General features: G+C 33.7%; 1 protein-coding gene across 1 annotated transcript in view; it reads right to left on the reverse strand.

Moving 5' to 3' along the window:
- Positions 1-3,492: 3,492 nt before the first annotated feature.
- The window catches only part of LOC135434326 (carbohydrate sulfotransferase 4), a 40,463-nt gene continuing 20,960 nt past the window's right edge, over positions 3,493-22,995 (reverse strand). The window contains exons 2-4 of the mRNA XM_064690873.1: positions 5,124-5,306; positions 4,292-4,493; positions 3,493-4,217 (exon numbers count right to left, since the gene is read on the reverse strand). Coding sequence (XP_064546943.1) covers positions 4,086-4,217; positions 4,292-4,493; positions 5,124-5,306 — 517 coding nt within the window. The 3' untranslated portion in view covers positions 3,493-4,085. The remainder of the gene's footprint in view (positions 4,218-4,291; positions 4,494-5,123; positions 5,307-22,995) is intronic.

A 22,995-nucleotide genomic window follows, 5' to 3' on the forward strand; every position in this document is an offset into this window, starting at 1 on the left:
AAGCTATGCGCTAAGCCGGCACTGGCCAGCGTTTGGTTCGTGTCGTGACTCGAATAAAAGCTCTTTCTCCTCAGCGCCCACGCAGCGCAGCAGCGAATGCTGTGACGTCAGCGCAGCGAGGTCGTGTTGATTTAAAGCTGTGCTAGTTGCCTGCCATTCGCTGGCGTTTGAATTTGTTGTTGTTGCTTTTATTGCTGTTGCTTCTGCTTAACCTACGCACACGCATTTAGTGGGCGGCGCTTAAATTTTGTGGTCACCTTTTCGGGCTTACCAACCGCAAGAGGGTTGATAACTAATAAAAAACTGTAAATTGTTGCAGCACATTTGATGTCAGTTTTTAGGCCGGTTTTTGTCTCAATCCAACTAGTTTTTCTTTGTGCTTAAATGAGTTTATCCCCATGTCATTCGGCAAGCTGGCGATCAGATTTCATTTAACAGCTGCATTTACTTTTCACATTTGACATTTCATTTAATCGCTTAAAATGTAAGCTAATCCCATACTGCAAATAGAACAAAAGATAAATGGAAATGTGCCTCATTATAAAAATATTACGCATACGCAGCGTGAAGTGTGGGCATTTCATTCAAACTTACTTCGTTAAAATTCATTTAAATGGTGTCCAACTGGTAGTCTGAAAAAATCTTATAGTTTGAAATGTCTTATATTATTTAATATTCATTTTACACTCGCATTTAATGCTCTTATAAAGCCTCCAACTCTTAGAATTTGATTCAAATAAGCCCATGGCATTTAAATAATATATAAAAACATATTAAGAAATTAATGTACAAAACGAGAAAGAAGTGCTATCTTCGGCACACCGAAGATTTAATACCCTTGCAGACCCAACCTTTTCAAAATGCTCATAGTGCTTTGCCCGTATCTAAGAAGCACAGGGAAAATAGTTAATGCCGAGTATGGTTAAGATATCTTGAAAAACAAAACAGGTTTCCATACAACAACTTAATTTTCGACCGATCGTTCCTATGGCAGCTATATGATATAGTTGCCCGATGTGAATAAGATTTTGCATAAGTGGAGGGAGCATAGTAAAACTAATAAATGCCGAGTTTGGTCAAGATATCTTGAAAAACAAAAAAATTCCATACAACAGCATAATTTTCGACTGATCGTTCCTATGGCAGCTATATGATATAGTTGTCCGATCTTAATAGAATTTTGCATATATATGGGGACCGTAGTAAAACTAATAAATACCGAGTTTGGTTAAGATATCTTGAAACACATAAACATTTTCTATACAAAAACTTAATTTTCGACCGATCTTTCCTATGGCAGCTATATGATATAGTGGTCCGATCTTAATAGGATTTTGCATATATATGGGGAGCCTAGTAAAACTGAAAAAATACCGAGTTTGGTCAAGATATCTTGAAAAACATAAAAATGTTCCATACAAAAACTTAATTTTCGACCGATCGTTCCTATGGCAGCTATATGATATAGTTGCCCGATCTTAATAGGATTTTGCATATATATGGGGAGCGTAGTAAAACTAATAAATACAAAGTTTAGTCAAGATAACTTTATAAACAAAAATGTTTTTCATACAAGAACCTACTTTTCGACCGATCGTTCCTATGGCAGCTATATGATATAGTGGTCCGATCCAGCTGGTTTTGACATATGAGCTGCGTGCAACAGAAAGAGGGAATTCTGCAAAGTTTCATAAAGATAGCTTTAAAACTGAGAGACTAGTTCGCATAGAAACAGACAGACGGACAGACGGACAGACGGACAGACGGACATGGCTATATCAACTCGGCTGTTGATACTGATCAAGAATATATATACTTTATGGGGTCGGAGATGTCTCCTTCTATGCGTTACACATTTCACGACAAAATTATAATACCCTCTGCAAGGGTATAAAAAGCGAAATGGTAATTAGCTCAGTTTTGATCAAATTTTGAGAGCTACAAATTTCGGACAGCTTTTTTCAACATGGTTTAAATTTTTCTGCATTTAGCAGTAAAAATAAAATGATTTTTTTAAGATATTAATTTAATTTTTTTCTCTTTCAAAATTATAGGTTGCCTTTGATATATTTATACTAGGAGTTGTCAGTTTAGTAAGTTTTAAGTTATATCTATATGATTTTAGTAGAAAAATAAAGTTTATGAAAGGTAAGGTTAAAAAAAATTAATTACTTTAAAATATTTATTTTTGAATGCATTGAGATGAGGAATTAATTAACTGTGATCCGACTGAAATAGAAAATCTGCTGATTTGTGAGAAAGATCTATTATCACAGATAATTAAATTATCTAAATAAAATAACAATAATTAGAAATATAATAACAATAATATATAAAATAAAAATAATAATGAGGAAAATTTAATAATAATAGTGTTATTTAAACACTATCCTACACAAATTACAAACATTTGTCATATTACAAAATCCACAGTAATTGGAACGTAAGCTGAAACGGTAATTGGTTCGTGCAAAATTTTCCGCTGGCCTCAAAAGCTTATGCAGCTTTTTGTGGTACGAAGATGTGGTTGAGACAAGCACAGTCGTGGCATAAATATTGTGTACACTCAATATGGGAACCACGAAATGCTTGCTTTGAATACTAAAGCAAAATTTAAAAATGTTTACTAATAACACTGATTTAAAGCTAACATGCTCTTAAATCACTAATATAAGATCATCCATTATGTTCTTAAGGTTTTTCCCCTAAGATTGTATCTTTTTCTTATACAATCGAAATTTAAACAATTGAGTAATAAATAAAATCTACCCTACAAGTTACTTATTAAAAAAAATTAATAAAATTAACTAAAATCTTCCAAAATGTTTGGTTTGCTCAACGTTTAAAGTTAACAACATTGAAAATTCTCCCAAATTTGGACTTGAACTTAAAGATAAGTAGAAAGAAAACACACACAATCTATAAGGAATATTAAATGTTTTACTCTTTATTCGATTGCTAATTAGTTTTATTTGTTTGTATTCATTATGCAAATATTGCCAAATTTGTTCATCAAATAATACAGTTTTCGTTTTTCGAAATTCACTTAATTGCATTAAATTATGCATATTGCTGGGCTTTGTATGAAACATTTATTCGAAACGAGCTCAACTTAGTTTATAAAGGACAAACAAATATTGTACATATTAATTACAATTTAATTACAACTAAATAACCGTAAATGTGTATTAATTAATTATTATTCAATTTATTATTAAAATAATGTACACTAAAACTTATGCTTAGTCGAGTCGAGTGCTCATTGCTTGTTCACGTTCTATAATACGATTATTTCGCTATGCCAAAATTCGCGTCTAAATTTTTGTTCAAATTTGTTATTTATTTTAAATTTTGATTTTGTATTTTTGTTGTTGCGCATTTTATTTGCCAAAATTGTTTACCATTTGTTTTGTATAGTTTTTATGTTTAACATTATCTAAATTTAATTTAATTACTGCTGATACGTTTTCTTTTGTTTAACTGCTAAATCACTGGATTTTTTCAATGCGTTCATTTTTTTTATGTTTTTATTGCATTTAATTTTTATGGTTTCCATAAGCAGAAAATTACAAAAGTTGTTTGCCTAAATAATTTACATAGAGTTTAGCCAAGTTAGGGATTTATCATTTTTTGCAATGCCAGCCCGTGTTTTATATATTGTTTAGACTAAGTTCTAAATTATCAGTTATTGTTTGCTTAAGTGCTAAGCCTATATTTATATATATATATGTATATAAATGTGATATTCGATCTACACAAAATTCGCCAATTACTAAAATTATGCATTTATCGTAAACGTATATGTATTGTATATGTGTATATAGTATATCGTATGTAGTATATCATTAACTATTGCTCAGTAAGTGTGTTTTGCGTGTTAAGCAACGACAAAAAATTAAATTTAAAAAAAAAAATGTGCCAGCTATATAAATCGACTCTTGCTTTTCAGTTAGTTAATGCTTTTTTCTCTATATAATTTAGTTGTTTTCTTTTCTTTTTGCTCGCTCAACACGACGATATCACAACAAAATGTACCAAGTAGAAGAATTAGTTATCGTTATCGGTTATCGATCGCCACAATCGATTCACGTAAACGGCGGCGGCAGCACAATCGGATCGAAGCTCTGTTGAAGCATGGAAAAATTACTAAAGTTCAACATGCGACGATATCCCCACAGATCCATGGCCTCTACGCACACATCCTGAATTTGTTTGATCTGTCCGTCGTAGGAATATAGATAAATAAAGAATAAAAACGATTTCTTTCAAATCGTTTAATAGAAACACGCACCTCATCTGCCTTGAGATCCTGCTTCCAGTGAAAGGGCGCCGATCGGGAATCACGATATGTGGAACTAACGCCGCCTTTGTTCTCCTTGGTATGCGTATCCAGAAACTCCTCGACGGCGGGATCAAAGGGCAAGCCGTAAAACTGTAAAATGTCCTGGGTCACATCATAGGGATTCAGCGACAGATCCTCATAACGCAAAGTTCTATACAAATAGGAATAGTAAAAATAAAATAAATAAATATATATATATATATGTCTTATATACGGGGATGACCTGAAATCTTTTCCAACCACATTCCAACCCAATTTTAATTCTATCTCCTATAGGAATATTTTTCGGTTGTTTGAATACCTAGTCACAAAATCTGGCTAAACACACCCTATTAAGATTAAATTAATCAATCTGTGGTATAAAATGTATATTCTTTTTCTGAGAATTTTTGTTCCATTTGGTTAAAAGTGTATTTTACAAAGTTTATAGTCAAATATTGGTAATCAAAACCCCGCAAAACTATTCGGCCACAATGATGACAACTGTTTATCAATAATATTCAAATTGTTGCTAGTTTTTGATTTATTAAATTGATCCGTGATTTATGTTAGCTGGCATATAGAAGTATAGTTGATTAACAAGTGAATCGTTTGCTGTTTCGGAAACAGAAAATAAATCAATCAAAGTTCGACGAATTTTTTAAAAAATGTACAAACCAAACGACCAAAAAAAACTGACGGACTGTCCGATTTAATTTTCGGTCTAAAGATTTTTATTGTAATTAATTTATTAACGATTTGATTCATTATTGGCTTGAAATCTGAATCATGCATAACTCACCGGAAACGCGACGGATACGCCTTGAGCAGCTTATCGGCCGTCTTGTAGTCATCCACCAGATCCTGACAGACCAGAGCTGGATCCTCGCAATCCTCATTGCCGCCGCACCAGATGCGATGGCGACGCGATTGCATTGTGCCCCGCGGATCCCGCACCAGCAGCACAATACGCACATTGGATAGACTGCAATTAAATAGATTCGAGTGTTATGAATATGATAAGTACACTCGCAGCTATTATATCTTGCGTAATAGTTGGGCATAGAGCGTGAAGTTCGCTGTGCCATAACAATGCCTGAGCCCACTTTAAAATGGCATTCAATTAAATTTAATTTAAAACATCAGCTATGAGTCATAATTAGCATTTAATAATAGCCAGCCAATTTGATAATTGTATTTCATTATACTATTAAATATTAACTAAATAATAAAATGTGCATTACTAAATGTTTGACAATGAGTGAAGTGATATGCCATCAAATTCTTAATGATCAGAAATTCAAAATTAGTTTCTTTTCAAGGTTAAATACGATAGAATACGAAATTAGAATTAGAAGAATACTGCAAATTATATTTTTTAACATTATTTCTAGTCAATTTAAACTAATACTACTAATGAAAATGAAAATATAAAGCAATAGAAAATTTATTGTAGATCAGATAAATCTACCTTTTTCTAGTAATAATGAACCCAATCATTTCAAAAGTTCTTCTCAATTTAAAAGCTTTTGGATCGTTTTTTTTTATTGTAAGCTAAGAAAGTTTAAAAATCGAAAGTTCTTTAAGCAATTTATAACACTTTAATAACATAAGTTAAAAATAATTCAAATTATTATAATTAGCTTGAGTAATTAGAATGTTGTAAAGCACAACAAACGACAGCATTTTCCCAAGATGCATTTAGTTATACATCTATAAAGAATCATAAGGTCTAATACTCTTTTTTTGTATTATCTGCAGCTCACTCAATTATCAGACCCGTTCAAATTGTCAATGCTTCTCATCACATCACATCATCATTATTATTATCACTGTTATCATCATTATCGCCATAATAACCGCAGCAAAACAAACTGCAACTGTAGCAGTTAAGACCGAACCCACAATGCTAATGAGTTTGTGGTAGTTGTAGTAGAACTGTCAACCAGTAAACAAACATTCATAGATATAAATGTATCTCGACGTACACACACACACACACACAGAGAGAGATACATATTCAAATTTGCCAAGCAAATAGACAGAAGCATGAAATGCGTTAAAAAATTGGCTTTGATCGCAAGAGTAAAAGTACCGCTTGGGCCAAGTAATATTATTAATATCTGTTGAGGCTTATTATACCTTATGAGTAAAGATTTACAAGGTTTTTTGTTTAAATTTCAAAATATTTATATATTAAACTGCATACAAATTTCTCCTAGTTTTGGGTTTTATAATAGATAAAGGATGGCAGTGCTGCAAAACTATTGATAATTTTACTGATAGAATAAATGTAAAAAAATAAAATAAAAAAAATAGTATATATATAAAAAATATTCTAACAATAATTCAAATATATCGATTTAATTTTTTGAGAAATATAAGGCAATAAATTAAAGATATATAATTTTATAAAAAATAAAGTTGTCTTTACCAGTTGGTTGTTAAAATATCAACTATATTAACCGTATTATTATTATCAATTATTTCGATATATGAGAAAAACCCACATAGCTAATAGAATTGGCATTTTTATCGGCATTTCGATATCAATAACTATCGTTTATTAAATCTTTCGGTTGAAGCCCCTATAGAGATAAACCTTATAATTGTCGCAGAGAGGACATTTATACTTTTCAGTATTCTGTGTAATACACCTTATGTGACTATTTTCTTAATAGAGGGTATAAAAATCAATGTCGTTGAATTGAATTTTTGTGCAAGCGTGATACGCTTGTTGACACAATATAATGAAATTTTCAAGCCGAAGAAGAGTCAACGATATTATTGTGCTCGTATCAGTAGCTGGTTAGGCACAAAGTAGTGCAAAATAGCGTGCAAATAGAGAGAGACTTGGATACTGGCTTTCCTTATAGAGCAAAAAACCGACTGCTGAAATTGTTGACAGGGAAAGCAACAAGGCGTGCAAAAATAATAACAGTAACAGTTAACGATAAACGTCACAGTGGAGAACAGCTGCAAAAATACGCAAAGAGCTAAAATCATACAAAAATGTTGCACAAAGCCGCAAAGCAAATTGCGCAAAATACGCGCAGCAAATTGAAAACCCAAAGAAAAAGAGGCAAAAAGCCATTTGCATATTGATATAAGCCAACCGGAGGGACCCAGCCAAAGGCAACAAAGTAAACCCCTTTAAGCAAAAAAAAAAAAAGAAAATAAACAAAGCTGATCGAAGTTGAGTCTCTAATATCAGCACATTTGCCAATTGTGTAAGCTTTGTAAGCGATTTTAGATACAATTGGACTATTTTAATTTTCCTTTTTTCAAATTTACATGGGGGGTGCTGCCGGTCAAATCTAATGCGTAAGGTTATAGATAGTTTAGTTATCTTTGCAAGTTAATCTGTGTACAAATATATCTTAGCACTCTATTTTACAGATCTTTCTCTCTCTTCCAGATTCTTTTTCATTAACTATCTGTTTCACTATCTGTTATAATTGAACCTATCCACAGCTTTATTAACTGGAAAAATTTTTCACAGGAAAATCAGCCACCTTCAGTTACCTCTATTTTCTACGAATCTGGGTGTTTCAGAGTAAATTTATTGCATACAATCTGTTTAACCGGGAGATTCGTTTATTTTATTGTACACATATTTTATTTTATTTGCGAACTTTGTACACTAAAGTGAGATATTAACTAATAATTTAACATTCCCATCCTTTTATGAATAATTGAGCCTTCCTAGTTGCTTGACAGCCAAATCTACGGCCGTAAAATATGTTATCGAATAAATATATATATATATCAGTATATAACGCACAACTTACAAACAAATCAATATTCAGCTCTCAGCTGTGTATTCTTATTAATTTTATTTACATATTGACATCTGATGGATATGCATGACAAATTACAAAATTTTCAAGTGCCCAAAAAAATATATTTTTAGCAACCGCTCGACAGTTTTTTTTTTTTGCGTTTCGGTTGAGTTGAATTTCAGTTTAATTACATTCCATTTCATTTCTAATTTATGCCCAAGAGCACTTTATGAGCTCCAAGTGCCGACTCGACTTCCACTCAATATTTATGCATACATATATATATATATATATATATATATATGAATATACCTTTATATATTTTGTACACCCACAATATTTGCTTTAATTTCACTTTTTGACAGTTATTTACATGAGATTGTTTTCTTTTTGAGTAATTATGCAAAAAAACAATTATACAATAAATATACATAAATATTGTTATATAATCATAATAATTATTAGACCCAAAAGATGCTTGAACTACTTTGCCTTGCGGCATGAAGTTTATTAAAGTAGAGTCAGAGCAAAATTGACTTTGAAAATAATTATTATGATATAATAAACGTAATCATATTGGTCATTTATTATTTAACAAAACTTATTGAAATTATTTAAATATGTAAAAATCAACTCCTTATACCAACAAGATAATATATAGTGAATTTCAAAGTTAACATATTGAAATAAATTTATTGATATTTAAATCAAATTTAATATAATTGAAATTGCATATTATTAAATAGTTTCCATTTGAGGCGCGAACTACTATTATTTATTTATAGAGAACAACTCAATTCACACTTCATTGAATTTAATATAAAACATCAGATTTTGGCGATGCAATTGAAGCCACCGAATAAAATTATATTAAATTTCGTACATTCAGCTTCCAGATTTTTTTGCAGCATTTTTCTGGCTACCATCAAAGTCATGTAAAAAATTTCAATTCGTCTCTGTTGCAATATACAAAAAATTGCACATACGCTCTGTTGACCAAAAGCTCGCTCACTATGTGTGTGTGTGAGTGTGTGTGCGAGTGTGTGTGTTTTTTGTGTGTGTGTGTTGGTTTATTTATACTTATAAATATGCATAATTGTCGCGTGCGGGTAAGCAAAAACAACGAATGTTGGAAACGTTACAATATATGTTCACGGGAAAAGGCACAATGAAAATTTTCAGCCATGAGAAAACAAAAAATTATTTATTTAAGTGCGGAAAACAGAAGAAAAAAGCGCCAAAAAGACAAGGCGAACAAAATTAAAAAGCCTGTGGACAGAGTTTAAATGGCCAAAGGCAGACACAGCAAAAGAAATTAAAAATTCAGCACGCGTCGCAATTATCCAACAAATTTACGAAGCAACAAAGGAAATACATTTTTAAAAATTTTGGTTAGAATAAACAATGGCAAAATTATGCACTCCGTAAAATGTGTAATTCAAACAATACGGAAAATCTTTCCTAATCTTAAATTTGACTATGGAATAAAAGAGATTTGATTGCCCGTAAATATGTAGCTTTAATTTCCGCAGCACTTTCACTTGGGCTCGACCCGCCGCCTTTCCTTCTCAGACAATTAATCAACATTATCAGCTTATGTCAGACGAACCCATGAAAGCCCCAAAAAAAAAGTTGGGGAACAGCTGCACGCATGAAATTTTACCGCTAATCCAGTTTAATGCTAATTACCCATGCAAAAAGCGGTACAGCCAATATCCTGACAAAGCCAGCAAAAACCTCGCATTTGCCTTCATGGTAACAAATTGGATTGTTAACATTCCCAGCGCGCGACTATGAGATGATCTGTAAACAGCTTAAGGATACTTTTATATCCTAAAATATAATCTTATTAATTTTAAAATATGTAGAATTTCATTGCCTTATTTAATTAAATAACTATTCATTAGGTTATTGGAAAAGCGTATTGCGTTCTTTATTCAGACTCATATAGATCTAGGCACGGACTTTAGTTTATTTGACGGACTATCTCAGCCAAAGGTCAAAAGATAACTTACTAAAAACCAATTTCTTATCTAATAATATATAAGGAAATAAATAAAAAGGCAATAATTTGAAAGCGAAATATCTTATAAAAATTGTGATAAGAACGAAAATAGATTATAAATATGCTGCTGTTAATTAAAAAATTTCATTTCCTTTTAAATAAAATTGTCAAATAGATTTCCTAAAACAATAATTAATGTCAACAATTAAAAGTAAACTATGTAAAAGCTACTTAATGATTTTACTTTTTATTTTATTTACTAATAACTGCAGTAAAATCAAAATTTTATTCAAATAATATTCTGACAAACGTAATTTAAATCATTTCTTACATAATTTTTATCTATCTTGATAAAGTTCTTATTATAATATAAATGTTTTTGTTTTTCTTAAAGAGTTGTGCTTAATTAAAATTCTTTTAAATTCTTCTACCAATAATTTTTTTGAATAAAATTAGTAGTTTTTTGCTAAGATGCGTTTGAAAAGTGTTCTTGCATCTGCTAGATTTTTTAATGCTAGCTACTCATACCCTTTAAATCTTTTATCTCATTAGGTACATAAATCTCTTTGTTAAGCTTCAAAGCTGCCCTCAAATTGTAACAAAATAAAAAATGAGATGAAGCAGAGCCCCTCACAGCATATATGCTATCAAACGAGTCCGTCCAAGAAATGTTCCATTGGGTCACGCAAATGTATGTCATTCATTAGAAAAGATATGTATAGATATGTAGACGGATGAGTTATGGTATAGTGTTATAGAAATAAGTGCTGGGCTGTGGAGAGCTCTGCTAATGACCAAGCGCGTTTTGTCTATCGATTGGTGGATCGGTTCAAATGCGAGGTTCAAGGCCTCAAGCAACACGTGAGCCAAACAACAGAAATAGCTTAACCACTTTTGCTTTTATACGATTTTGTGAGCCGCCACAAAAGTTATGTAAATATGTGGTTAATATACATACACATATTCATTTACATATGTGTGTATGTGTAATATGCCTCTTTTACTCATATTATACTACCTCCCGAAATGGCGCATTATATTGATAAATCATTAGGCATTAGCGTTTATTAGAGCTGACCCAAAAACAACAAAAATAAAACGAACAAAGCGCGAAGTTTGTTTTAGTTCAGCTAACTGTACACGTTCTTTATATATATATATCTTTAACTTGGAGCACACTCGAAATGTATCTTTCGCTATTGATTGCTTTTAGTTTATGTTTTAAAATAGCTTTGCTTTTCTTGGATTCTTTTTTCTTGCAAATTTTTGTTTGCCTTTTGATCTTGGCAACTATGTCAAAATGCCGCAAACTGCCGCAGCAAAATAAAAAAAAAAAATAAATACAAACAAATTATACGAGAAAAACAAAAACAAAAAAGCGCGTCCGAAATTTGTGACGGCTTTGTATGAATCAGACACGTAGATAGTTTTTGGGGGCCAACCGAGACTTTCAGCGCGTTTTTCATGCGGTGCCGCAACGTCGGCCAATGGGTCAACTCTGCAGTTGGGCAGAAAGAAAGACGAGGGGGGGATTGTCTGGCGGGGTGGCCAAATACACACAAATTGAATATGCGTTAGTTTTTGCTTAGCCAGTGAAATTGGATACATGTACCATATAAATGGGTAAACATATAAGCAAGTGTACACTATGCTACTAATAAATAGAATATATATTTATATTTATTTTAGTTTGTAGCCTCCGATGAGGCAAGATGACAAAATCAATCAAAAATTCGAGTCGGTATTCACGGTGAGTAAGACCTGCATCCACAGCCTTCCTTTTGTGAAATTCTTTATAAAATATAATTTTTTACTTGTGCGTTCTTGCGCTATTCTAGACAACATTCAACTTCACATACAAGAAGTCTAATATAGCACTTCATCTTAGTAAAAAGCGCTCTATTTTTAAATAAAATGTTGATAGCATTATATCAACTATAAGTCTTCCATTGATAGCTGGCAAATATATAAAATAATTGGAATAAAGTTGTATCCTAACCAATAATCACTTATTTCACTTTTCTCTTTATAAACTTGTTAAATGGCTGAATTTAAACGGATTTAAAGTGTTTTTCATATCAAACGATATTTTTTATGATTTTATTGAACCAAACAATTTTTAAATATAAATAAAAATTTGCTTTAAGTCACACAGAAATAAAAATATGCTATTATTTTTATTTAGTGCTCATAAATTTATAATCTTCATTGTATAACTTATAAGTATATATTTTACAATGTCCAAATAATTTTTCACATTGCCATTATTGTACAATTTTAAATCATCTTGACTTATTACCCACAAGTGTTAAAAATCACATTCAAACAAATATACGGAGAGGCTGCTGACGTTGTTTAAATAAAAACTAATTGCGCACATTAAATGGAATTCAGGCAGCGCATAAATAACAATTAAAAACAGATGGACCATATTGGCCTAAAAATTAGCAATTATTCGTATATTTATGTGTGTGTAGCAAAACTGGCCCGTGGCTGTCGAAAAAATAAACACAATTACCACATATAAACAAATAATAATCAATTGTGTTTACAAAGAATATTACATTCACTTTAAAAGCCAAAATATGAACTTTCCAACGCAAAAACAATTGAATGAATATCAATTATGCAAAATTAATTAAAAACAAATTTTAATTTATATTTTATTTATTTAAAAAATTTACATTTTAAATCCACAACAAATTGAAAGCACATTCAGAAACTTTAATAATAACGCGCGAAATTTATTGATTTAACAATTGACTAAAGGACAAAAATTGCAAACACGTAAGTTTCGCATTCCCGTCCCTACCATTCCCTCTCTATAGGAACTTGGCCCATATATCCGAGTAATAACAGTTTTTGTAACGCCCACCAAAAATATGCAGAATGCAGAATATACACGAGCACAAAGAAACAAAGAAAACAAAGAGTATAAACAAACCACAAGCATGCAACATTTTAAAAACGACAATGCTAAATGGAGTTGTGGCGCCCAACGTAGGGCACATAATAGAAATTCCACAGCAGCGCTTCATATTTGCAACTGGCGCAAAGTTGTACTTAGTAGAAACATGCTAAAAACTAAAAGCTAAATTTAATTCCCAAATAGGCGAAAGAGTCGAAAACGTATATCATGAAAGACTGTGGCGCTCAACGAGGGGCGATACGAATCAGCGCACAGGCTCAGCACTGTTTCCAGTTAAAAGCGAACTTCATTTTCACATGAACCATCATATTACATAGTCAAAGGGTAAGGGAAAAAAATAGGAATGCATTTCGCCCCATTTTAGGAGCTGTCCGAATGTAATTTTAACTAGTTATCTACCCCATGACATGTGAGACCGGACTAAGGTCAAAGAAAGGGAAACACATACGTTGCATGCAAAATTTAGTAAAACATGTAAAATGCATTATTGCAATGTGTTGTATGGAGCTGCCTCTTTTGCAATCTCATTGTTGGCTTTTGGGTCAAGGGTTTTTTTGGTGAGTTTTCTGTAATGACAGCTGCTGTTAATGCGCCAGTTGGCTGTACAAATGTGAGTTGGGTGTGTCCAAATAAAGTTAGTTATTTAGAACAGTGAGTTTTGGGATTTCAGAAGGGAAGTCATTTTATAATTGGATAAAGCAAGCAGAGCTTTAATAATTGTAAATTAAATTTTTGATTTGAAGTCACGCAAGTTGTAAACACCCCGCCTTGGGCATTAGACAATGCCTAACATAGGCCTAGCTTCTATCACATTATGGCTCCACACCTTGAACTTGAATAAACCTTATTCACGCATACTAGCACAATAAAGTCTGGCGTATAGACAAAAATGGTAAATTGCGTGACGCTAATAACAGTTTACAGCACTCGAGCCAAGCTAAACTGTAACTTTGCGGGGCTTTCTATGGCAGGGCAATATCGAAACTGGGTCAGAATTACTGGAAAGTACCAGCGCGCTGGATCAATTTCAAATTGTAAACAGCAGGCAACGAGGGCCACACACACAAAATGCGAAATAAAATCAATGTGAAAAATTGCCGGTAAATGCAAACAACGGCAAATGTCAATCAAAGTCAACTGGGGATGCGACGACGACGCCGACGACGACGACGCAGCGAACCAAGTTGAGTGGCAAAAGAGAAAGGCAGAAAGTCGGAAAGTCTGAAAGTCAGGGAATGACAATAGACAAAGCGCACATAAAAATAAAAAAATCTGGGCGGCGGATACACTGAAAGAGGGAGGTCAGGTTCGCTGCAATAGAGCAATGCAAGTTTTTCCTGCAAGTTTTTTTTCTCCAACATTTTATTTTTGGCGCCTTGACACATGAAGCCCCCTTGAGGAGGCAGCAACAGCAGCCGAGGTGCAAAAGCCTCTTGGAAACTTCATTAATAACAAACTAAGCGTCTCTCTAATGACGTGAAAATATACATATGACAAGGCAATGCCCGCCACGTTCGTCCAGACGAGATAAACAACAGCCGCAGAGCAGCGCGTGGATGGGCCATGCTCTGCACCCGGAACATAGCCCGGGTCCGACCGATGTCAGCCCCGACCCATGGGGAGGGCAACAATTGAAAAGCCGCTCTTATTGTCTGCTGAGATTTAACCGGCAGTATTTTAAATACCCTACCCAAGGGTATGATAATGCTGTCAAGTGTATATTTCTGATAAGGATGGGACAACTCAGTCTATCTACAGATGGGATACATCTACAGATGACCGTTAACTGTATCTCCCTTAGTTGTAATCATTTTTAATTTAATAGCTTATTTTGTGTGCTTGGCCAACTAATTTTCAATCGATTGATTTTTTTAAACAAATTAATACAGCAAAATTACTTAACATTAAAAAATATATCATAGGCAGCTTATTTTTATTTTAATCAAATTGGATAAACAGATGAATATAAAAAATATATTTATTTAAAATGGAAGTCTTTAAAAAAGAACAGATTGAAACTAAGTATATAGGAATACCATGCATACTATAATTCATAGAACCAAATATATCGTTAGACAACAAATTTTTTGACTTGGGATAACTATGTCGTTTACTAACTTTAAGTATATATTTAAAGAGTATCGGTACTTCGTGCTGTCCAAAGATCAGCTCTTTCTTTACACTTTTTTCCTTCATCTCTTTTTGTGTGCTGTGCCAACGTATGAAATTTATTTTGTTCGTGCATTTGACATGAAGCCTTTAGGGCCACGCTTTTGATAGGCTACCCAAAGCATACCGAACCGTACCGAACCTGGCATCTATGTGTTTTTACTCAGTGTTGTTGTTGTTTTTGTGTTTTTTTGGTTGTCAGCTGATGATGCCAGGAGAAAGACAGCCAGAATCAGGCAATTTAGCTGACATGTGAAATTATTATAGAGCAAAGACTTATTGTGGGCGCTAGCAGTACATAAATTAGCCAAAGGCATCAAAGAGCAGCTCACATTTATGGAGAAAGATTAATGTGAGCCTGGCTCTGACTAGGAGCAAGCCAATGAATGCTTTGATGATACTATCTCGGATAGTTACGAGCTTTGGCATCACATAATTATATCTAGGTGAACTAATTGTTAAATGATTTCTTTAGACTTGTGTTTGATCTTTCTAGCTTAATTATAATTCACAGCTTGACTATTGTTTACTCATTTACAAATTCTAACTGCTTGGCAAATATTTAACATGTAGATTAAATATTGACATGCTGATTGGCTAGCGAGAATAGAAATAATTAAAATGCAGCTTGATTATTTAGCATTAAAGCAGATCAAAAGAACAGTTTACGTTTTAGTTACAACAATTTAGCTATTTAAACCTTTTCACTTTTAGCATTTTTATATAAGTACGCAAGTCATTAAACGTTGCTTCCTGCAACCACTTGACTTGATTCGCGTGTAATTGAATTTTGCACTTTTGCGAATTTTGACCCAGAAAAGTTGGGCCAAAATCAATAGGAAGCGGACACTAATGGTTGATTGAAATTTATGTGAGGCATCCTTAACAAGTTTTTTATCGTTTCTCAACACTAAACTAATATAGTATCGTAAATAAATTTTATTTCCCAAAATTCAAATTGAATAAACATCAAATATATTTATTAAATTTATAGGAAATTCCCATCCTATAACTCTGTGAAAATTAACGCTATACAAGTTTTTATCGTTTTTCAACACTAAACTCATATCGCATTTGAACAATTTTTATCTTTTACCGGATTGCAAAAGTCACAAACTGGCACTGGCATTCATTACGCCAGCTGATAAGTTGGGCTGGGTTTTACTAAAGCAATTCAAAAAACTGTTAAAATATATTTTTTAAGCAATCCGTAAAGAAGCCCTTATCATGTTAGCCAGCCCTTAAATATTCCCCAGTCACTGTTCGCAGAGTCGTGTGCCAAGCTCTGTCTTAAGGTTCCCCCTACTTGGCGCTCATTTGTTGACTTTTCAGCATTTCTAGTGCTGACTGAGCTACTTAATGACTTATCGCCATCATTATGCCTCGCTGGCTGCCTTTTGGGCTGCCCGAGAATTGCGGCCAGAGTTAAGAAAGCGTAAAGTGAAAGATACTCGAGTGGCAAAGTGATGCCAGCCAAGTGCAATGCTAGCTGGCTGCAGCCTCCGCAGTCTTTGTACAGCCTCCTGCTGTCGCTTGACTAAGTGACATTTGGATGGGCAGCCCATAACACTTTCAGCCAGAACTATGCGTCACCCACATAAATTCAGGCTACGCTCGGGCCAAACCTTTCTCTTTGCTTGCACAACCAAAATGCAATTAAATGTAGCCAAAAAAAATACGTGAACACATAACGAGTTATCTTGGTATTAAACGAAACTTAGATACGCTTTCAAAAAAGTTTATGTTAAAATTCCATATTAATTCAATAGTTGAAAGATGGTTTACGTTTTATAGAAGAAATACATTAGCTTTAGGATATATCACACATGTTTAAGATATATTGTCCAGGCTTTAAAAAGAATGAAAGGAATGCAATAAAGAAGTCTCTATAAATTTTGTAAAATGAAGATTCAATTTACAGCACTATAAATATATGTACAGATGTATGATAAAAAAATATTAAAAAACATATATATGTTAAAGAGATCTGGAAAGGCCCATTAAATAGTCAGAAAACTAAAGTCAGCAAATGGCTTTCAGCTTTTTTTCCTGTTAAGATTGTTAACGTTTTTTTCGATTGGCAAATGGCTATTAAATATCAAAACTAATTGGTACATTCAAAGTTTGCGAGGGAGTTACTCAGTTAAAACTATTTACACGCTGCAACACAAAGGTAATTAAATTCATCGCCAGGGTAGCAGGAAAACCAGTTATGCTCGCCCAAAGGAGACTGCCTGCTGCCTGAACGGAGACTTGTGCTGAAACTGCGACGGCTGCTGTTGCCGGAACGGGGACTTCAATGTCGCCCAAGGCAATAACAATAATGCCGCCGCAGTCGTTCAAAATCCAATAATATGTATAACCAATGCCGCACCTTTCGGGTGTCACAGAGGGTGCGGGGGATGGGTTGGTAATGCAGCTGCCATCCATTTTATTGTCATGTAAATGCAATTTATGTGTTGCCCCCGGCCTCGGCACATTACACTCTTCCCCCCACCTCAATCTTTCTCTCTTCCCGCTCTGTCTCTTTGTTAGCTTTTAACCAAATTGCTCCACTTGCAATCGCTGGGCTTAGCGGGGCGTGGCAGAGGCAGCCAATAGGTTCCTTGCCGCACCCAGCAACATTTTGACACTTCATTTCACTTTAGTTGCAATTTTTATTTACCAGCTCGACTTGTCTTGTGTACTTAGTTCGCTTCCGTTTTGCTCTGTTGTGCCACGCCCATTATTCCCAGCGGTTGAGATTTACTTATTTATAAAATGAGCAGCGGCATTTTTCTAGCTCTTTACCCAATGCGAACTGGGAGCAACCTTCGGTGAGATAACGAATTTCATATTCTTATCAGAAAGCAAAGCTTCTTTCAAATAAAAAAGTAAGCTTTGTATAAAGTTTTTGGTTTAGTTTAAATAAACTCATATCAACTATTGCGCTACTCTGAAGAAGTAAAATAAACTAATTTAGTTAAAAGAAAAGACAAATCAAGAGGACAAAAGAGGTATACTGAATTTAACTCTTCTAGAATTATAACAAACAAAATGAAAAACTAATTTATATTTTGCTTCCCCTTATCTAAGTGAATGGAAATTTTCTATGTTATCTGAATTTACGTGTTTGCTTTGACGATTTATAAATTTTTTAGTTGATTCATTTTGACATTTACCAGATAATAACTAGAATTGTGATAGGCCTGAATTCATTGTAGAATTCAAGAATTGACATTTAAATATATGAAATAGGCACTTATTAGTTCTTCACTTTTGTTGACATTATCAAAATTAGTGTTATTATTTATTGCGGGCCTTTTCTATCATTTTAAGAGATATGTGCCAAAGTGAATTTTTATTGGGTTAAATTATAAAAGTTCAAAGCAAAAATAATCAAGTTCGAAAACTTAATGTTAATGGGGTTCGAGTCTATAAGACGATTTAGGTACGGATTATAATGATTTCTGTTTGATTCAAAATTCAAAACAAAATTCTTTTAATTAAGAACTGAAGGAAAGTTTCATAGGTCTAATTCACCATTATATATTATGTAGTTATGTAAATCTCTAGGCAACCTAAAACGCTAACAAAACTAAAGGATTCAAGGACAAAGGCTACTGAAAAAGGAAGAATGCAGTTTCAAATACTATTTTAATACAAAAATTATACAATGCATAAGAATCAATTTCAATAACAGCCCAACCCGCACAAGAAACTGCAGAAAGCAATTACGAGTTGCATCAATTCAAATGACGCCCACAAATGAATTAAAAACAATCATAAATTTAAAATGCAAGGTCTTGCAAAAAATGTTTCGAATTCAATGCGCACGTACCGACTGCCCACATGCACGGACTGCATCTGCATCTGCATCTGCATCAGCGTCTGCATCTGCATCTGCATCTGGGCGAATCTATCTTGCCTGGTCGGCAAAGTGCGGCGAGCGGAGCTTGTTGTTTATGGAGTTGCAACCTGGCGAAAGGGTAGCACGTCGCGCGCGCTGCACGTTGCATTATTTGGAGCGAGGCTGGCAATAAATTGCAGGGCATTGTGGGGGGCCCACTGTGACAAATGGCAAGCGGGTGAAAGGCATTGGATAATTGGAAAGTGGAGCCAGCAACTAAATTGGCTCAACTTAAGCTGACCAGCAGAAAAAGCAAAGAGCAATGAGCACAATGTACAGGGTACTCAACATATTAAAATTAACTACAAATTAATATATATGTATAGCATAAAATATGACTTTAAGTTTAACAAAATTAAGGACAGAGTTTCACAAATGCTACTCCTAAATAAAACAAAGTAAATTAAAAGCAAAATAAATTGGAATATAATTATATACATATATAATATTTACAAACTAAGTTTACTCTCCTCTTCTTCTTTCCGTCTTCTTTTACTGTGATACAAAATAAAAGCTAAGATTTAATGAAAGTAAATTAGATTTATTTTAACAAATTATATTTTCTTTCCAACGTGGAGTGTTTCCTTAATTAATTATTTTGTATTCTTTATATATATAATAATAATAATTAAATAAACTTTAATAATAAAAGTAATATATATAGAAATAATAAATAAATAATTCAATCATATATATTACAAGGTACTCGGAGAACAATGACTGTAAATGCCTCAAGTCCACACATAATAAAATCAATTTAAGCCTTGCATTATCACAATTTTCAAATTCTGGCATGAGGTGGAGAAAACTAAAACTAATTTTGCGTTTATTACAGGTTACGAAATGTGCGCAAATTATATGAAAACGCAGACACATACAGATACATCACACACACACACACACAAACAGCTATTACCAGAGCGCGCACAACACAAGATATAGATACTGATATAAATGTAGATACAAAACGTAGCCGTACTGTGCGAATGCCATTGTCCGGACGAGACCAAACCAAACCAGAGCCAAAGCCGTAGCTAACAATGCATAAAAGAAGAAGAAGAAGAGCGGAATAAGAAGCCAGCGGCAGAAGAATGCAACAAGAAGAGGCGCAACGCGGCATTCGCAGCGCCACACAAAGGTGCCACGTAGAAAATTGCATAAGAATAGAACTAATTTAAACAACTTGCAGATACCGCGGTACCAGCTACAACGCCCCTCGCATTGCCCACTGAAGGTAATAAAAATTATACAATGACTGCACAAGAGTGAATGTGCGAGAGGGAGAGCAGAGAGAGAGATAGAGATAGAGAAAGAGGGAGAGAGTTATCTACCCCATAGACGCCGAAATATATCAATAGTAGATGCATCACCGTCTGACTAAAATTGCATTGTGTTCAGCTGCGTTTACATGCATTGTGTTGCATTGTGTATCTGCCAGCCAGCCACTCAGATTGTATCTGTCAGATACTTTGCCGCCACTGAGGGGCTGATGCGTCAGTTTGCGCTGCTCTTGACGAGCTGCAGTATTGATACAATGCAAATGCGAACAATATAAAGATGAGTAGCAATAAACATTTTTTTAAATAAAGTGAGCTAATAAGAAATATAGATACGTATGTATATCTAAAATTTGTGAGAATTTTACAAGGTATAATACAAATATATTCAAAATATTATTCATATATATAGCTATTCATATACATAGTTATGTCGCTTGACATATCAAAAAATAAGTTCGTTTAAATATTTCAAATAAATATTATTCGAAAGAAGTACTTCAAGCTATACTAAAAAGCTTAAGGAAAATATATATTTTCAAATGAGTTAAAAATATTTTTTCAATTACTTATATTATTTACTCAATAAAAATATATAAAAATAAAAATATGTTAATTGTGTTTTAAAATAAAATGTAAATGAATTTAACCAAATTAATGAGATTTCAAAAAAATAAAATAAAAGGAAACACACTTTTTCTTTTAATATATGTAAAAATATGTTTGCATAAATTTTATTTTGTTTACACAGAAAATGCAATAAGTATTTTTATAAGCCGCAAATAATAAAAAAGAGCAAATGTGGAAATGTTAAAAATAAATATGAATATTTACAGATATCCAAAATATTCCAGCATATATAGAAGCTATTTATACCCTGCATTAAAAATGGCCTAAAGGTTATAATCTTTTCGTGTAAATGTATGTAGCAGGCAGAAGGAAGCGTCTCCAACCTTATAAAGTGTATATATTCTTCTTGATAGCGTCTATATAGATAAAGTCTATTGATAAAAGAAAAACGGTCAGGGTATTTGCTAGTCGAGCACTTCCATTATTACTTTTTGCATTTAAGTTTATCAAGGCGAAAACCAATAACAATTGATTATGTAAATTTATTAATACGGATAACAGCTGAGATCTTAAGTAAATTCCATCAAGTTTTGCATGTAAGATAATTAATTGAAATACATTTCTTTTTAAGTGAGTACCTCGTTTAAAATACGGCCCTTATGTAAGTATGTCAGGCGGAAAAGTTCCATTCACTTTTTTGTGGCTAAAATATATCCGCAGCTACTTAAGCGACTCGCACATCTGCATGTCAATCCTTGACTTTGGGGGCTTAATTACACAACAAGGAAACCGGAACAGCCGCTTGGCGGCACACTTACCCACGTACCCACGGTACCACGCCCCGCCTCGACACCCCGCCTCCATTTGTACAGGCGTTACATATGCAAACAAATTACAGAAAAGGCAAAGTGGGGCACGTAGCTTTTTATGCGAACATATTGCCTGCCCCAATCCGCCAACACTTCTAACCACAACGGGCCCCCCCTCGTCCACCGCCCACCAGATGAGTTTCACCCGGATGAGTTGACACTGTCGTCGTCGCCGCTGTCGCAGTCGCAGTCAACGTCACAGCCTCTGCCCCGGCGCGCCTTTGTTCGGGTCCAGGCAGGTTGTTAAGCAAAAGTCACGTTGGTCGAGACGCCGTTTGGCCAACCTCAAGGTTAAGTGGCAAAGAGCTGCGGCAAAGGGGAGCGCCAGTGCATTGGAGATAAGCGAAAATTTGTTTACCATAAACCTGACAGTTATTTGTTTTAATAAGAGCCAGATTAAAAACTGTTTCCACGAAACAGTTGGCTAATAAATGAAATTTTTAAAGAGCCAGCGACTTACAAGCCAGAGAACTTATATTGAGATACAAATAAAGACGGATAATGAAAAAGCCCCTTGTCTACAAATATAAAGAAAGTCGCTCTTAATAATAAATAAAGCGCTTTAAGTCAGTGTCCAAGTTAATTACATAGCAGCGGCGCTTAATTTATTGGAAACTGAGAGAATTTTGTTTTCATTTCTTTTTATTTACTATATAAAAGCAGATCCCTAATTTATAACTTTTAAACCATAGAATCCGATTTTTCAGTGCACTAGAATCTAACATTTTTTCTTTTGATAAAATTTTACTTTACAAAAAATGTATGTAAAATCTTTTCAATTCATTTTTATTCGGTTTTTCTCAAGTGGCACTTTTGCAAGCTCATATCGACAAAGGCACTAATTTATTTTAATTACGACTATTTATCAGTTGCGGCAGCTGCTAACCCTTTCACCATGACAAGAGTGGAGCGACCAGAGGCAGCTGTCGGCCAACTTATTGTTCTACATTTTCCTCAATTACCGCGCGGCGTTTTCTCGGGCTGCGCTTTCATGATTTGTGGCGCTTTTAATTATTGCGATTATTGTGGCAACATTCAGTTTACAGTTTTCAATTGTGGCAAGAAGCGACGCCTTGCAACATGCGCCACTCGCAGCTCGAAATGAAAAAACAATTTAGCACAGAATGAATTGCTTAGATAAGTATACGGAAAGAGATCAAATCAAACAAATAGAAAGAGAGAAA

The sequence above is a fragment of the Drosophila montana genome, unplaced genomic scaffold (assembly GCF_035044405.1).
Source record: "Drosophila montana isolate Dmon_TW-CO22-7 unplaced genomic scaffold, ASM3504440v1 contig_3286_1, whole genome shotgun sequence".
NCBI lineage: Eukaryota > Metazoa > Arthropoda > Insecta > Diptera > Drosophilidae > Drosophila > Drosophila montana.